This window comes from Photinus pyralis, unplaced genomic scaffold (genome assembly GCF_008802855.1).
Source record: "Photinus pyralis isolate 1611_PpyrPB1 unplaced genomic scaffold, Ppyr1.3 Ppyr1.4_LG1, whole genome shotgun sequence".
Lineage (NCBI taxonomy): Eukaryota > Metazoa > Arthropoda > Insecta > Coleoptera > Lampyridae > Photinus > Photinus pyralis.
Window position 1 is genome coordinate 60775280 of NW_022170249.1, and position 18132 is coordinate 60793411.

The 18132-nt window shown below is 36.9% G+C and overlaps 2 protein-coding genes and 1 long non-coding RNA gene across 3 annotated transcripts; 2 read left to right on the plus strand and 1 right to left on the minus strand.

The window, feature by feature from the left end:
- Window positions 1-710: 710 nt before the first annotated feature.
- Window positions 711-1697, minus strand: LOC116164772 (zinc finger MYM-type protein 1-like). The gene has a single exon (XM_031479000.1). It carries the CDS (start codon window positions 1695-1697, stop codon window positions 711-713), a length of 987 nt encoding a protein of 328 aa, XP_031334860.1.
- A 2621-nt stretch (window positions 1698-4318) lies between these two features.
- Window positions 4319-5832, plus strand: LOC116164781. The gene is made up of 2 exons (XM_031479007.1): window positions 4319-4735; window positions 4951-5832. Exons 1-2 carry the CDS (start codon window positions 4733-4735, stop codon window positions 5830-5832), a joined length of 885 nt encoding a protein of 294 aa, XP_031334867.1. The 5' UTR covers window positions 4319-4732.
- Window positions 5833-7181: 1349 nt separating this feature from the next.
- On the plus strand, window positions 7182-7855 carry LOC116176607. Its single transcript, XR_004146475.1, has 2 exons — window positions 7182-7334; window positions 7530-7855. It is a non-coding gene; the product is annotated as an uncharacterized LOC116176607 (long non-coding RNA).
- The last annotated feature ends 10277 nt before the right edge of the window (window positions 7856-18132 follow it).

An 18132-nucleotide genomic window follows, 5' to 3' on the forward strand; every position in this document is an offset into this window, starting at 1 on the left:
AAAGCTTCGTACATAGACCCACTGGAGTAGCGACTGGCTTAAAATCTGCCATTCCGAATCACACCTGGTCGTTGATAAAACTTCGCTGATGCACAGCGATTTACTGTCCTTTTGCCGAAATTAAGTGCCTAAGCGTGTGCTTCACCTCGACCTCTTTCGACAGAAGTTCACCAATTTCGGAGATCTCGATGGAAAACACGTCATTATGATGCAGTTACCAATTTACAGCGTTCCGAATTTTAACGTCAAATAAAAATGTTATTATCTACTTTTGTAAATAAATAAAATATATGTACAATTGTAAGCTGCTTAAGTATCTTTCTTCTGTATTAAATTAAAACCACCAAGGCGAAGCACAGGAGAGAGGAAAAATGCAATTTTTCAAGAGCAACAAGACGCCATTAAAATTATATCGGCCCACCGATTGACTTTCGGACAACGTTGCCAAACTTCTCAGCATGGCTTGTAATTATAGACGGCTATGGAAGTACCCAATGAAGTACCTACTTGTACTAACTAGTAACTGCCAACTTAAGAAATGAGTTACCAAAAAAAACGACTATAATCACTGTCTTTGTACAACTAGTTGTACAAAATCATCATTGTGACACCGAAATAGAAAAATACATTTACTTCCTTGTTGAAGTACTAGATTTAATCGATGTGCACAACAATGGGTGAATATTGCGGAAGGTGCTACACTTTTAATTTTAGCTTTTAAGTCCGTTTATCTCTCCTGCCATTACGCTAGCACCATCATAGCTTTGTGCTATAAGTTTATCCTTGTAGTCATAAGGCTCTAAAACACTAGTCACAAGTTCAAACAAAGCATTTGCAGAACGGTCGTTACTTACGTCGTGAAACCCTAAAAATCTCTCACACAAATCACCATTTTTTCTTACATATCGTATTGTTATGGCGCACTGAGACTTTTCGACAATATCAGTGGTATCATCGACTATCAAACCAATAAAGTTCACATCTTTTAGTTCATTTTTTACATATTCTAAAGTATAATCACTAACACAATAAATAAGCTCGTTTTGTATTGTTTTGGATTGGCCACAAAATACATGTGCATGTTTTTCAAGTTGTTTGGTCAATTCTTCATTTCGTTTTATTAACACTGTAAAAAACTCCCGAAAATTTCCACGATTCAACGATGTGGACGTTTCATCGTGCCCTCGGAATGCTAACTCTTGTTTACCTAGTAATAGGGTAACATCTATCAAATTGGTCATCAAGAGTCGATTTAATCTAACGTCCTCATTATATAAAACTTTAGAAAGCGAAGCACCTTCTTGTAAAGCATCTAAAATAGTTGCAGTGTTATTTTGTAAACGTTTTAAGTTTATAGAATTTTTTATATGGTCCTTAGATATAAGATGCATCTTTGCGCTACGAGATATATTTTTAAAATCAATATAACCATCGTTCGACCACACATTTTTTGTTGTTCCTAACAACAAGCAAGGCCAGCAAAATAAACGTTGCTTAAATATACTTCCACATAACCATTTGTGACTGTTATACCAGGAAAGTTGAAAAGTACGCGTTTTCTTAGTACGACTTTCTTCTTGCAAAACGGTTAGTAGGGGTGTTGGTCGACCATCGGTAATTATTTGCTGTTTATTAATATCACTTCGTCGTGAAAAAGGAGTTTCCAACAGACAAATTACTACAGTTTCCGCCCGCATTTATCTTTTACCACTGAAGCCAGTCAAGTTCCGGCCTCTCTATGAGTTAACGAAACAGACTCTCACTACCGCCCGGCACTTGCCAGAGCAATACGATGAGTAGTTTAATCTTTTCAGTACCCGAGGCCGATATTTCTAAGGCCTCATGTCTTAGTTTTACTAATATTCAATGATTTTACGTTGCGTTGGTGTTAAAAATGAGCGCGCTCATTTCTACCTACAATTTAGCAGCATAATAATAATATGGAAACATGAAACCACTGCGCAATTGATTTAATTTTGCATTCATTTGCTGATATTATATCAATATTCAATATATGAATTACATTTATCTGTTGAAAAATTGATATGGCGACATATTGTAGGGTGAGGCCTGGCCTCACTTGCCTCACCTGACGAGCCGCCACTGGCATGCGCACAGGGAGACGAAGTGGAATGAGAAATAAAGATGGTTGTGTGTTTTGGAGTTGTGATTTTAATCATAATTACAGACATAAAAATGGCGACGAGGATTTAAAATTCGTTATTTCAGTTAAATTAAAGTGTTTTACAGTGTCGTGTATGTGCAACAATGGATCCAGAAACAATTCAAGCAATTATTAATAGCGATCACTGAAAGCAATCGGTTACTCGCGGATAAATTTACTGCATCGGCGGAACGCATTGCAACACAAACAATTCAATTACAACCAGCTGAACAGGTAACACCTTCAAATATTACCTTACTATCAAATTTCGATCCTTTTGATCCAGCGAGGGAGAAATTTATTCAATATCAATCACGATTCGAAAATTTCCTGAAACTGAAGAAAATATTTCACGATAAACCTGTTTGTGCTCAACTATTTTTAAACAGCATCGGTTCAATTTCATATGATTTAATTTGCTCATTAGCTGCACCTAAGGATATCAGAGAGCTTACCTACACAGAATTAACGGAGCTGCTATCAAATCACTATCCTAAGAACAATGAACTCATTGAACAACATAAATTCGTATCACGGTTGCAATCAACAAATGAATCCATCTCAGATTATGTCGCTGTGCTTCGAAAATTTACATCAAATTGTGCATTTATCTGCTCATCGTGTAACGCTAACGTTGCCGATTTATTTTTAAGGTCACAATTTATTCGTGGCATAAAAGATTCAACAATTCGAGAGCAGTTACTTCAAATCAAAGACCTCACATTTTCGGAAGCCGTAAATAAAGCCCTTGCACTAGAAGCTTCAAAAATTGATAACCAAACCATTTCTAATAGTGCTCGAGAATCTTCGAATATTGCTCCTTCTGTCCAGAATGTTAATCGAGTTAACCCGAAGCCGCGGTCCAGATCTCAAAATCGTACACCTGCCCAGCATTTTAAAAATCAATCAAACAGTGAACAGCGCTACACCTCACAATCGAGTTACAGACGTACTCGTATCGATTACGCTTCTTTGGGTCTTGAAGGTTTATGTTTACGCTGCTCCAAAAATAATCATAGAACACAAGACTGCAAAATCAATCGCACACGTCTTCATTGTAATGCCTGCAACAAAGAAGGTCACATTGCGAAGGTCTGCATCACGTCCCTCCTTTCATCAAAGAAACGAGACACGCCAGTTAAAGCAATCGACTATGCGAGTATAACAGACCAACCAAATGATGTTTATGGTATTGGCGAATTAACCGAAGGAACCGTAAATAAGCTTGTTTTTGATATTTTCGATACAGATGCTACTGATTCCTGTAAATTTTTCACAACAGTGCTGCTCGAAGACAAACCCCAAAAATTCGAAGTAGGGGAGAGTGGGTTAAGATGGCGCAGTTGGTAAGATGACGCACCTCATAACTGCCTCATTTAATAGTTTAAATTTCGAATTGCGCGGGAAATTTCATTGCTTACGTAACCAGGACTGTCAGTGCAAAGTTTCAACCGAATCCTACTACCGCTTAGTGTTAAACATGACGCCAACGTGATAGTGTGTTGATTGTTATTGTAGTGTTCAAGAAGTTTGTTTCCAAAAAGTAGCTTTGTTAACATTCAACCCTATGCTGTATCACTCTCGTTATTCTATACGATCAATCGTTATCGCAGATTCACGATCAAAGGTTATGATGACCACAACGACTATCGATAAACGCGATATGCTGTATCAATATTTTAACGGTATCGTAACGTTGCCCGGTATCTCGCAGTGGCTATTTCGGAAAAAAGTGTCACATTCTAGAAGACAAGGAACGCTGCGCAACGGCAGTGCGTGTAAGAGTGAAATACCACAGCGATAAAATATAAGAGGGCGTTGTGGTACGCGCTTTATCTTTAAACAAATGCCCGCCAGATTTGGAAATGCAGACGTTTCTTTAAAATTATTTGTATTATTAATTGTACGTGTACCTATACCTAGTTGTTTAGAATAATAAGAGGCGGAGAAAAACCACTAGGAAACAATTTGAGGACTTGTTATATTTTATTGAAAGTAATAATCCTCCACGGAAAGACAAAACCGTTGGAGGCAAACAAAATCAAACATTTGTGGCAGGAGTTTGCCAGCGGAAATGGACCACCAAATACTGCCTTACAGATTCTCGAAAATTTTTTTGAAAATCAATTTCACCCATCTGAAACGGATCGCTGTTGTCTCGTAAAATTCTTCGTTGGATGTTTTCCTCATGTCTCAATAAAAACATAATCTACGAGTATTAAAAGACACAGAACTCACCTCCTTATTACATTTTCCAATTGCCCAAACAAAGCTACTTGCAAACATCCTTGAAAATTATTCATTTTCTTTCTCTTTAACACCCGCTTAAACTCCAAACGAATCGCTGACAGGACCGTTACGCCCCAAACGGGTAGCATGAACCCTGTCGTTAAGTTTTTCTGGTTATGGTTGCAAAATAACGATAGAGAATTACGATAATCGTTATCCCACACTTGCTACGAGTGATACAGCATACCGATTTTTAAAAAATTATGGTAACGCCGCATAACGATATCGTTATTCTTAACGATAGTGATACAGCATAGGGCCGATTGTCAGAACTAGGGGATGGTATGTACTTGAATTGCATGTTATGTTTGTTAATTTAAGTAGTTGCGGCACTCATAAACATTAGAAGAATTTGCTAAATAATTTTTTTTTGTCATGGCTACGCATTGGCAAAGATGACGCGTTTCATATTGGTAAAGATGACGCACAGTGGACCGTTGCGTTATCTTTGCCAGCAATTTTTTTTACCGAACTTACAACAATTGCTTTCGTCCTAGATGGGAAAGTACCAGAGAAAAACGGAAAGGAGGAACTTCAGCCAAGCTTCCCTTGACTCTGCGCTTGATGCTATAGAGAAAGGTCGTAAAATCCGGGCAGTTGCTCGAGATTTTGGAATACATGAGGCAACTTTGCGACGTCATTTGGGAATTAAAAGAAAAATTAAGGACAGGAAATCTGAGACACTAGGGCGCGCTCCAATTTTCTCTAAAGAACAAGAACGGGAAATTGCCGAACAAGTAAAATCTCTCGCAAGGTTATTCTTTGGAATAACGCCCACTGAGTTACGACAGGTGGCTTACAAATATGCCGAAATAAATCATATCAAGCATCGTTTTAATAAGGAAACAGCGATGGCAGGGCCAGACTGGTTTAGAAGTTTTCTTAAGAGGAATTCTGATATTTCTCTGAGAAAACCGGAAGGGACCAGTGTAAGTAGGGTGTCTGCCTTTAACAAACTGGAGGTTGATAGATTTTTTGATAATCTAGAACAAGTATTAACAAAAAACAAATTTGGCCCGGATCGGATATATAATGTAGACGAAACAGGGGTGTCTACAACACCAAAAGAAGTCGGTAAAAGGCTGGCACCAACTGGTGTGAAACAGTTTGGTACTATTTGTTCCTGGGAACGTGGGAAAAACATTACCGTGATCTGCGCTGTCAGTGCCACAGGAAACTTTGTGCCCCCCTTATTTATTTTTCCTCGACTGAGGATGAGTCCTCATCTCCAAAAAAATGGACCTTCTGGTTCTATTTATACGTGCACAAAAAATGGATGGAGCAACGAACAAGTTTTTGTAATGTGGCTGAAACATTTTCAAGCAAAGGTATCTTCTACTGTTGATAATCCAGTATTGCTTGTATTTTGTATTGGATAATCATTCCAGCCACATTTCATTGCCCATTTATGAATTCTGTAAGAGTCATGGAATAATTATGGTTAGCATTCCGCCCCATACATCACATAAGTTGCAACCCCTCGACCTTACTTTCTTTGGACCACTTAAAAACGCATACAGCAGACAATGTAACCTATTTTTGAAGAGAAAAATTTCTAACCCACAAGAAGGAAACACATTAACTCCTTATGATGTAGCCGAAATTTTTAAAGTGGCATATGAGCAAGTGGCAAATGTGGAAAAAGGAGTTTCAGGTTTTGCCGCCGCTGGAATATATCCACTTAATTCTGAAAAATTTTCAGAAGAAGATTTTGCACCAGCCGATAGCTTTATGAGTGAACAACCTTTAAAGGAAATTCAATTGCATCAATCACCATCATCTAAACATCTACCTCAAGAACTATCTCCACAACCATCTACAAGCACACAATCAGTGCCTTTGCTACCATCAACAAGCAAACAACCAGTACCGTCAGCAACAGAGCTTTATTTTATACCGGAACAAATTCCAATTTCAACACTTTTACCTGTACCCAAAGCACAGGCCAAGAAAATTGAGAAGAATGTACGTAAAAAGCAGCATTCAGAAGTCTTAACTAGCACCCCTTTCAAACAGAATTTGGAGGAAAAAGAAAATAAACGAAACCGAAAAGCCATGGCAGTAGCAGGGAAAATAAATGCAACCGTGAAAACAAAGAAGAAAGGCAAAGTTGTGAGAAAAGTTTACAAGGAATCTGACTCTGACAGTGAAATAAGTGTCGACGAAAAAGAAATATGTGACGACGATGAACTGGACGATATTAGCAATGCTTCTGAATACGACCAATGTATTATTTGTGGAGACACTGGAACAAAAAATGAAATGTGGTATAGGTGCACTATTTGCGGTTATTGGGCACACAGTGAGTGCAGCGGTGTTGACTCTCCTAAAGGTTTTGTATGTGACTTATGCCAAAATTGAGTGTTTTGTTTTTACTGTGTTTAATGGCATTATTACTTGAATTTAGCTTTTACTTTGTAAAATGAAGGTTTTAGTTGTTTTGTTTTATTTTAATTTTATATAATATATTTTTATTTGAGTCAATTTGTTAGCCTTTATCACCATAGTGCATTTTAATAAGTGCGTCAACTTACCCAAACCCCAAGGAAAAGACGACGCAATGCAATTTTGGAAGGTGTTGTACCTTGGGACGCATGTACCTTGGGACAAAATGCCTACTAGAGCCATCTATGGTCACATTGATGTTAATGTTGTAGTATGTTATAGAGGAACACTGTTGTGTTTAAGGAATTCTATATTTTCAGTAACATTTGTCATAGAACGTGCACATGGCGACAGGTTACGTTTTGCAAATCACTAATTTAGTTTTTGTGTATTGGTTAACCGCGCGTTACGTGTTGAAGACATAGAATTTTGAAATTTTCTGGATTCCAGCGTGTACTTCATTCAATTCCATTTGTAGTGTCACATACAGACAAAGGTAAATTTATTAGACATAAATAATTGTCATGCAATTTAGATTTCAATGTCAAACGTGTACTTTGGGACACATATGTGCGTGTACCTTGGGACAGTCCCAAGGTACCTACATGCATTCTATTTATTTTTAGTACATGCATTTTATTCATTTTTAATTTTTGATTTCTGGTTGCTTAGTCGCATTTTCTTCTATCAGATTATTATGCCGCGCAGTAGAACCGGTAAAGCAAGGGACCCCATCAACATAGCAAATCTTCAAGCAGCAGTAAGTGACGTTTTGACTCAAAATACCAGTCTAAGGGATGCTGCGCGACTACATGGTGTAAGTAAGTCCACACTAGCAAAAATTTGTCAAGAACGAAGAAGTTTATGATCTCCCTTGTTCAGACGTTGTTAAAAAATTGCCCACACCAAAAACAGTTGGGGGGTCTGAACGCCGTATGGAGCAATTTTTGTTTCCCGTGGATTTTTCATGTTATCATATCAATTAATTATCTACTATTAATAAATAAATGAATACTAGATCTGTTACTAGCGTGAAAAAACCCGTCCCAAGGTACAATTATTTCAGTCCCAAGGTACACGATGTTATTGTACCATGGGACAGAGAGCATGTGTTACTTTAGTCCATAATATGAATGTGAAAATAAGTAACAACAAATCTTCAAATTGTTATTTAGGGTAGCTAAAAATATGTTACTTTTATTGATATTTAAAAACAGAACAAATTTTTAAAATTGCCGCTGTAACAAAATAAATTAAAAAAATTGTCCCATGGTACAACACCTTCCCCTATATAATAATTACCAACACTGCCATATAGTTATTTAACGGATTTGGCATTGTTCGTGCAATAAATAAAAAAACAGTAAGCGATTCCTGTTAGGTGCGTCATCTTCAACCACTCTCCCCTAGATTCAGGCGCTGCTCGAACCTTATTACCAAAATATTTGTTTGACGAACTTAACATGCCTTCAAATACCCTCCAGCCTCCCGATCTTCGATTCCGATCATACACAGGAGAAATTTTCGATCCCTATGGATACGCTACAGCGTAGCCTACCGATAGAACTAGCCGTGACACTCATCCCCACTATTGCGTTGACGTCACAACTGACGGCGACCGTCATATCGACTTTTAATGTAATTAATTCCAAGTAGTTTAATGTTGTACCCTTAAATTAACTGTATTCGAACAGAATAAGTAAGAAAATGCCAAATAGGTACGTGCTGCGTCCCTGGTTGCAAAAGCAATTATAGTTCAAGAGACAAGGTTCCTTACGGTTTTTCGTTTTCCGAAAAATGAAGACGATCACAAAAAGTGGTTAAGATGTATTCACCGGGACAATTTTGAAATTACTAGTTACTCCAGGGTTTGTATAAAGCATTTCTCCGACATTTTCATTATTCGGGTAGACAAGATGACTAGATAAGATGATACAGTCTTAACAGTTCCACGAGACCAGATTAAACTTGCCGAAGACACGTTTCCCACCAATTTTGAAAATCAGCCATCATATATGAAAAGGATGTAAATGATGAGTAACGAGAAAATATAGACCTTTGCAACTACAAATGACCGAAAATCTGTAGTCTCTAGGTGGTCCAGGGACCGAGATCTCGATGGAACAGACAGATAGGCAGACGACGGAATGACGAGCACATAAGCGTTACCTCAATTTCGTTGTGTTACGCTAAAAAAGGCAGATGTGTGTATTAGAATGTATAAATTTTATTTGTTTTCAACTCGGTTTTCAGTGAGTAGGGTAAAGAGTACAGTTATTGGCACTTTAAGGAGGCACTGTCTCTTTTTTTAGTAATAAAGGACGTTCTATATGACCAATTCATTCAGCTAATTATTTCCGAGTTGTTTAATGTGTATATTTTAGAGAACAAATTTACATTAACTGATATATCTAATAATACATGTGTAATAAAAAAAAGAATATTCAAGTGCATTAATTCCAGTTATTGGCACAGCGTTGACAGTCATTGACACCTTGGTGTGATAGTGATTGGCAGTGGGCACATTTCATAGTAAAAGTGTTGTTGTAAAGTATGATCAACAAAATTTTGTCAGGGTAGGCCCTGAAAGAGCAGGATAATATAATAGACGTGACCTAAAACTTCCACGGCCTTCCCTGAATCCAAATTTTGTTGATCATACGTTATTAACGTCTGATTTTTGGTAGCGATTACGCTTATTGACAATATTTTTTTATGCACGTATTGCATTTAAATACATCTGGTAAAATAGGAAATTTTTTTTGAATGCATTTCTTATGATAATGTCTTTGACAGTGATAACACTTTATTCCTTCATTGTTCGGCCTCATGTTTTGTACGCATATAAAACACAATCCCGAGGTAATAGTAACATTGTTTTTAAATAAATGTTCAGTTGCTTCATTATTTTCATGTATAGTTTCGTTGTGTTCGTTCGCTGTAGAAAAATTTTCATTAGTTTCAAGACTTTGATCACCTGCGTGTTTAATTGTAATTGATGAAATGATGTTAATCCTATCTTTCACAGTAATATCTTGTGTAGAATGGCAAGGTCGTGTTGCACCCGGGATTTCGCAAACATTGGTCTTTGGGATTGAAGAAATCTTTTCATTGCCATGGAATAGTTGCTTCTTACAAAGTTCCAAAGGTGTAGGATCTTTGTTTTTATTTGAACTGCGGGAGTTTATATTTTGATTTGATCTCTTATTCGCATTGAGCATTTGTGTTTTTTTACCTCTCTTGACGCTTTTAGTTTGCATTGCTTCCTTGGCTTCTTTAGCCTCCAATCTCTTTCTCTTCCGTTCATTTTTTTCTTGTTCTTCTTTTTGTTTTTTATCCAATTTGTCTTTATGCATCCGTTTCCATCCAGACGATGTCACAACAAAAGGCGCTCTCTCAGAATCTTTTTTCCCTTTTCTTGCTGGTGTTAGTGGGAAATGTAAATAGTTCAGTAAATTTTCTTTTTCTGGACTGGTATCTAGCATATCCTGAAAAACAATTTCTACGTTGTTTTCATTTTGAAGTAAAATGTCCATCTCCGAAATGTCGCAATCTATCACATCTGGCTGGTTCTCTACTGCAATAAGAACGTCTTGTGGGCCCTGCTGAGCAATATCTTCTATAATTCCAACAGGTTCATCAATGCGCTGTTCGGGTAATGTGGAATTTTCGTTTGATTGCGACTGTACCTTTTGACAATCTTGCGTATTAGTGTCATCTGTTTGATATTGGTTGTGAATAAAAGTATCGTCTGTAGGGTTCCCAATGGGTATTGACTCGGGAGTTGGTGCTTCATTCTTTTGGAATGCCTGATAAATCTGAAGCAGAAGGAGAAAGTCTGAAGTTGCGTCGGGATTGTTATCTCTATTAAAATTTTGCATATGATGTATTTTATCCTTTCCCACAATGTCAACAAATTTAGAATAAGTTAAAGTTTGATCGTTTCGGGTAGCCTGATTGTTGCTTTTTCCGAGGCATTTTGAATAATCTAAAGCGTTTGCGTTCCATGGATGCAGTCCACATGCACGAAATCCATTTCTAATCGTTTCTGGATTAAGTTGAGCTATTACCTTATTTAATATGGGAGCAAACTTTTCTTTTGTAAGCCCAATCGTAGGGTTTTGTTGTCTCCATTCAAGGACCCCTTTCTTCCAATAACTTTTCAGAGGTTTAAAAGCTGCCACATCTGCTGGTTGGAGAATACGGGTTGAGTTTTGGTACAAACAAATGAGGACAATTTCTAGTTTGGTACACAGTTCACTTAATTTAAAATTCAAATGGGTGCTGTGTCCATCTACGAACAATATAATTGGAAATTTTATTTTATGTTTAACCAAGTATGGATGAAACACGTTAGCTACATACTCGTAGAAGAGTTCGGTTTTCATCCAGCCATTTTCGCTTATCCCAATCCCCCACTCGCTGGGAACTGATTGTACAATTTCAGCAGGCAATCTCTTGTACGGGTAAATTATCATTGGAGGAGTAGTTACCCCAGATGCCGAAAATGTGAACAAAACGGTTAGATTAGCTTTTGCTTGACCTCTATCTACTTCATAAACATTACGTGCTCCTTTTGGTGCGAGTACGTTTTTAGTTTTTGGACATAATTGAAAATTCGTTTCATCAGAATTGTACACTCTATCTGCATATTGCAAAACCCCCATTAGGCCTTTTTCTGTCAGGTAGTCTTGGATATTTTGAAACCATTTACGTATATCAGCTTCACTTACCGCAGAACTTGCTGCTGTTACTGGTTCCGCTTGTCTTTGGGTTAATGTAGGGTGACGTTTCAAAAAGCTTTTATACCACCCATCACCTGGACAATTGTTTTTAAAAGGATTGGGTCGTGGGTGACTTTCTAAAAAATGTTGGACACTTGATTGCATATTTTCTTTTCTCTGGGGGAATCCCTTCTTGTGCGAATCTAGGCACCACTTAACTAGCAGTTCTTCTTCCTCGTTGGTTAATACTGGAGGGGGACCATGTTGCGTCCGTGTAAAATTACTGCTTAATCTGAACTGCAAGGTAGATCTTGGAACCCCAAATTCCCGTGCTGCTGTTTTTTTAGGCATACCATTTTTTATAGCTACAATAGCTTTGTCTAAATCTTCATTGTTGTATTTTTTTGAGTACTTTGCATCAAGTTGTGGTTTCGGCATTTTCGCTGAAAAAGAATGTTTCTAAAAGGCTCCGACCACAGGCGAAGTACAGTGATTGGCACTACAAACCACAGTTATTGGCACTGTGCCAGTTACTATTTATACTAAAAATATAACAAAATGTGACCTAGGGTAACCGGTACAGTCATTGGCCACTTAAGGGACAGCGAATTGAATTAAAATTGTAATTTGGTATCTTTTAAAGTGAAATATTTTGTAAGGGTTTCTTAATGATAATGAAACATCAAATTTTACAAAAAGTCATATTATTTTAAGTAAAAATAATAATAGATATTCAAAATTAACACAAATTTAAAAACTTATAAAACTAGACAGTTATTGGCCATACAAACATAGTTATTGGCATATAAAATTACAGTCATTGGCCATTACAAAGTTCTTGATTTTTGAAGTTCGTTTTTTTGTTTTTGCAGGCAGAACACACAAAGTTATCTAAGTTTTCGATTTCTTGTTGATTCTTTGCACAAGTGCCAATATGATAGCCTCTAATACAAAATTGACATTTTATTCCAATTTTAGATTTAGTTATGTTATAAGTACAAGAATAACATAATCCAGTATACAAAAGATTCTTTACAGATGGGTTGGTGTCTTCTGAATGTTTCACCGTTATATCTGAAAGAATACGTATTTTTTCAACTTCTGGATACCCCTCAGTTTCGAAAAACAACTTTCTTTTAACCGACTCACCAGCACGTTTCCCTATGCTGGTTTCCAAATTAGTATATTTGCTTTGGGGCGTATTCTTCCAGTTTGAAAATTTAAAATTGTTGCAAACATCAAAACATTTTTTATCAATTGTGGACAGATTATCATTTTCCTCTACAGAATCAGGAAATTGGTTCCGTGATATTTCTTGGTTTTCATTTTTCGGGTTAATTACTTCTGGTATGTGTACTCTAACTCCACATTTCAAAGTAGTGCTTTTAATTGTATGATTTAAAAGTGTGTCTGCTTTAAAAATATCTGCACCTACACTATCATGTGTATTAACTTTCGGATCTCGGGAAGCATTATTTAGGTCATAATAAAATCTTTCTTTGCTGCTGCCACCAATATGGTCTACTCGTTTGTCAGTAGATAAAGAAGAATTTTCTTTCTTTTTCACAACAGTTTGACTTTTTCTGCTCTCAGCATTATCTCTTGTGGCAATTTTTTTTATTACTTTGATCTTGGTTTCCTTATTTTTTTGGCCCTTATGGTTTGCTTTTGCGTCAATTCGCTTTTGTTTCCGTTCTAATTTTATTCTTTCTTGCTCTGCTTTTTCTTCAATTTTACGCCTCTCTGCATTTTGACGATCCGAAGAAGTAAGCACGAAAGGCAACCTTTCTGTTTGTTTTTTACCCTTTCTTTCTGGGGTTTTTGGCCAGAAAAAGAATTTGTCAATTGAGGTGCCAGTATTTTTCGACAGTGAATTTTCTTCTGTTAATTGTTGTTCTGAAGCCTCTCCAAAGATATCTTGATTAAGTAAAGGGATATTATTGGATGTCGATGGAATATCTAAGGCCATTATATCTTTTGTGACTGTAGTAGTATCTTTCATGTTATATGTGATATCACCGCTTTCTGGAAGTTGAACTCGAAAATCCAAAAGTAGGTCGTCTTCTGTGATAATAGGAATATCTTCTATGTTGCATATGATTTCATTGCTCTCTGCCGGCTCAAGTGGATTATCTGAAGGTATATGGTTGTCTGTGATGATAGAGATATGTTGTATATCATTTGTAATTCCATCGGTCTCTGTAGGTTGAATCGTGGGTAGATCCGTGGTATTTTGAAATTTCTTAAATATACTAAAGAGCAATTTTGAATCTCCATTTAGTTCTTCGGGAGTTTCCAAATTTTCAAATTCTAATATTTTTGCGGCTCCAACTGTGTGTACAAACTCTTCATATGTTATTGATTTTGTCTCAGAAATATTGTGATTAATATCTTTATTCGGGTCGTTGATCTTCCCTAAACATTTGGAATAGTCTATTGCTTCAGGGTTCCATGGATACAATCCAGTTGCTTTAAAGCCATTAATGATGGAATCTGGTTTTAATTCACAAATGGCTGTATTTAGTACCAATGCAAAATTCTCTTTGGTAACTACTGAGTTTGGATTTTCTCGTCTAAATTTTGATACTGCCCTGTTCCAATTTACCTTTAATGGTTTAAATGCAGCAACATCTGCAGGCTGCATAATTCTAGTCGCGTTGGGATACAATGCCACTAAAATGATTTGTAATTTGGAACATAATTCACTGGTTTGAATGGTTAAGTGAGTTTTATGTCCATCGACGAACAAAATAACTGGAAATTTTGTGTTTTTATCAACTAGGTATTTATATAAGACGTTTCCTACGTATTCATAGAAGTTTTCATTCTTCATCCACCCCGTATCGCTACATCCTACGCCCCATTCTCGTGGAACTGAATTTACAACATTGCTAGGAATCCGTTTATAAGGGTAAATAACCATTGGTGCCGTTACTTCCCCGGATGCTGCGAAGGTAAACATAACTGTTAAATTTACTTTTGAGTGATGCTCTATTTGATATACATTTCTGCTTCCCTTTACAGCTAATACTCGTTTATTCTTGGGACACAAGAGAAAGCAGGTTTCATCCCCATTTAAAACACGTGAAGGATCTTGAAGAACATCAAAGTAACCTTTACGATGCAAGTATTCTTGAACACTGGTGAACCATTTTTTTATATCTTTTTCAGACACAACTGAACTTGCTGCTGTCACCGCTTCTGGAGTTCTCTCGCTTAAATCTGGGTGTCGCTTTAAAAAGGATCTATACCAACCTCTTCCGGGGCGATTGTCGGTAAAAGGATTGGCACGCGGATTTGCGTCCAGAAAACCTTTAACCGAGTCTTGTATATCTTCCACTCTCACTGGAAAACCTTTGTCTTGGCATGTTATGATCCAATTCTTTAAACGATTCTCTTCCTCCAAAGAAAGAATAGGATTGGGGCCAAGGGTAGTTTTTTCATTAAACTTTTCGCTTGCTCTAAACTGCAGTGTTGCTCTTGGCACATTAAATTGTTCAGCGGCTTTTCGTTGGCTCATGCCGTTTTCTATGGCCTCAAAAGCAGACCGAAGGTCTTGTTCTGTATATTTTTTGTGATACGTTTTATCTTTCTGAACATTTGGCATTTTTTAATCTAAAAATAAAAATAATTTAAAAGTAATAATGTTAGCTACAATACGCATAATTCTAATTTTATTTTTAAAATTTGATTTCTATTGCCCACATTGGCACTAATTTTATTAACTTAATCTAGACAAAGAATATATTCTTATTACGCATTACAATTATTGGCCACCCGGTGGTTTAGTGATTGGCAGTCGGCCAACCACTGGTTATTGCCATAAAAATTTAAAAAAAAATGCATTAAATAATCTTGTATTTGACCAATAGGCTAAAACAACCTAAATTATAATAAACGTTTTAATTTAAAGCAGGTACAGTAATTGGCCGGTAGGCCAATCATTATAACGCGTACATATTTAAGACACAGTTGTTGGCCACTAAAAATTACCGCCAAAATTTATAACCTTACTTTTAAAACCACCGATAATGTAAGAAATACCCCCCCTAAATCGCTATGAAACTGTAATATACCAAGATACAAAATACTATTAGCCAAAATAACATACCTGTTTGATAGACTTCCTTAACAAATTCTTTGTAAAACTCTTAAAACTGGATGCACCTGTTAAGCTTCGAACAATACGCGCCGTAACAACAAGATAACTAAAATGAGACAGATGACAGTTAGCCAAATTAAACATCAATGTTGCCAGATTGCAATGTAAATATATTTATTTCCTTATAATTTTTGAAAACCTTAATATTTCGGATTTTTGTAAAAGTGGCCAATCACTAGTGACCGGCCAACAACTGTACCCGTTACCCTATTTTAATGCTGTTGAATCAATTTTTATCAGAGCTAAACCGAAAAACGTTGACTTTTAATCCATGGGACGATTTCAGTGATTGGCACCCCTGTGCCAATAACTGTTTTTACAGTACAATTTAAGACAGTAGTTGGCACCCTATTATTATATTAAATAAAGATCATTTTTTGAGGTTAAGTAGGAAAATAGGTCCAAATAATCAAGCTTTCTTAATTGGTAAAATAAATTTGGGATGGCAATAAGGTTTACATTACGTAAAAGCAATTCACATGCGCCGTGCTTCTTATGAATATAAGAAAAACTCACCTCTTAGACGTAATCACTTCGAACTCACTGCATTCAACTTTGCGCCATTTTTTCTACTACCAACATACGAGGCTAAAATTTCTACTGTGTCTAGACGAAGGTGCCAACATTGGTATAATTCAAAATAAATCAGTTCGCAGACGTCCTAACGCTTATTAAAATTAATATTGACAACGTTGTGCCAATAACTGGCAGAGTGCCGATAACTGTCCTCTTTACCCTATTTGTTGTTTATGTACGTATTTAATAAAATTTTTGCATAATATCACGTGTCTATAATTAGGAAACAACATATAACAATCCTGCGGCTCAAAATAAGTAATTACTAAATGTTTTCGCGTTAAATGAGTACGCACGCGAATCAAATTGCATTTAAACACATAGTATCGCGTTGCAGTGGCCCATCTCCAGTTGTGACGTCACTAAATCAATGTCACGGCTAGATCTATCGGTAGGCTACGGCTACAGTCAAAATCCGGTATAATAATCACATTTCAACTGAAAAACTCTACGTAGTGGAAAATAAATTCACTCCATTAATAGGTCGTGTTTGGATTCGACATTTAAAAATTTTCACTCCAAGAACCTGACTCACAGATTACACCAGTAAATAAGCTATCAGTTCAGCCTGATCCTACAAAATTAATACAGCGTATCGAAGAGAGATTCTCACAAATTTTCGAACAAACAATTGGTATTCTTCCAGCCCACACGAGCTACTTACAGCTTCGACCAAACGCAAAACCAGTTTTTCTAAAGCCTCGCTCATTACCATTCGCTCTTCGAAAACCAGTCGAATCAGAACTTGAAAAATTAGAAAACGATGGTATTATTTCAAAAATTGAAAATTGTGATTGGGCTTCTCCTCTGGTGATTGTACCCAAATCTGATGGTTCGTTGCGACTTTGTGTCGACTACAAGACTACAGTGAATCCTCAGCTGTGTGAAGCACATCACCCAATTCCTCGAATAGACGAAACCTTGCATAAATTAAGAGGAGTTCGATACTTTTGTCAACTAGATTTATTCAAAGCATATATGCATATTCCTGTGGATGACGAAAGCGCTATTATCCAGGCTATTTCTACTCATATCGGAACCTACAGAGTCAACAGGCTGGCACAAGGCATCAAAACCGCACCCAGTATTTTTCACAGCGTTATGGACAAAATTATAAGGAACCTTAAAGGTGTCACAACATACTTCGACGATATAGTCGTATATGGAACTAATTTAGAGGAATGCTACAGTAACCTCATAAGTTGCCTTGAAATCCTCACAGAAAATAACTTGCACATCAACCGGTCAAAATGCAACTTCTTCACCAAGAAAATTACCTACTTAGGATACGTCATTGAACACAACAAAATTTCAAAATGTCCCAGGAAAGTAGCCAGTGTCCTGGAAACACAAAGACCGAAGGACATCGAAGAGGTACGTCGATTTCTAGGTCTTGTAACGTATTATTCAAAATTTATTCCGGACGAATCATCGAAAACATACCCTTTGCGTCAATTATTGCTCAAAAATAAGAAATTCTTTTGGTCATCAAATTGTGAATCTGCTTTCATTCGCCTCAAACAGGAAATCGCCAGTGACCGAGTCCTCACTCCTTATGATCCAGAACTTCCGCTCAGACTCGCCTGTGATGCGAGCCCTTATGGCGTTGCTGCCGTATTATCGCACATTATTCATGGTAATGAACGACCAATCGCATTCATATCACGCTCACTAACTCAAGCTGAATCGCAGTACAGCGAGCTCGACCGTGAAGTTTTGGCTATCGTATTTGGTGTCGGTAAAATGTTCCAGTATCTCTATGGACGCCAATTCGAACTTCAAACTGACAACAGACCGCTCATCCGCATATTCAACCCACAGAATGTACCACC

Coding starts and splice junctions, on each gene's coding strand:
- LOC116164772 (XM_031479000.1), bottom strand. CDS start 1,697: ATGCGGGCGGAAACTGTAGTAATTTGTCTGTTGGAAACTCCTTTTTCA.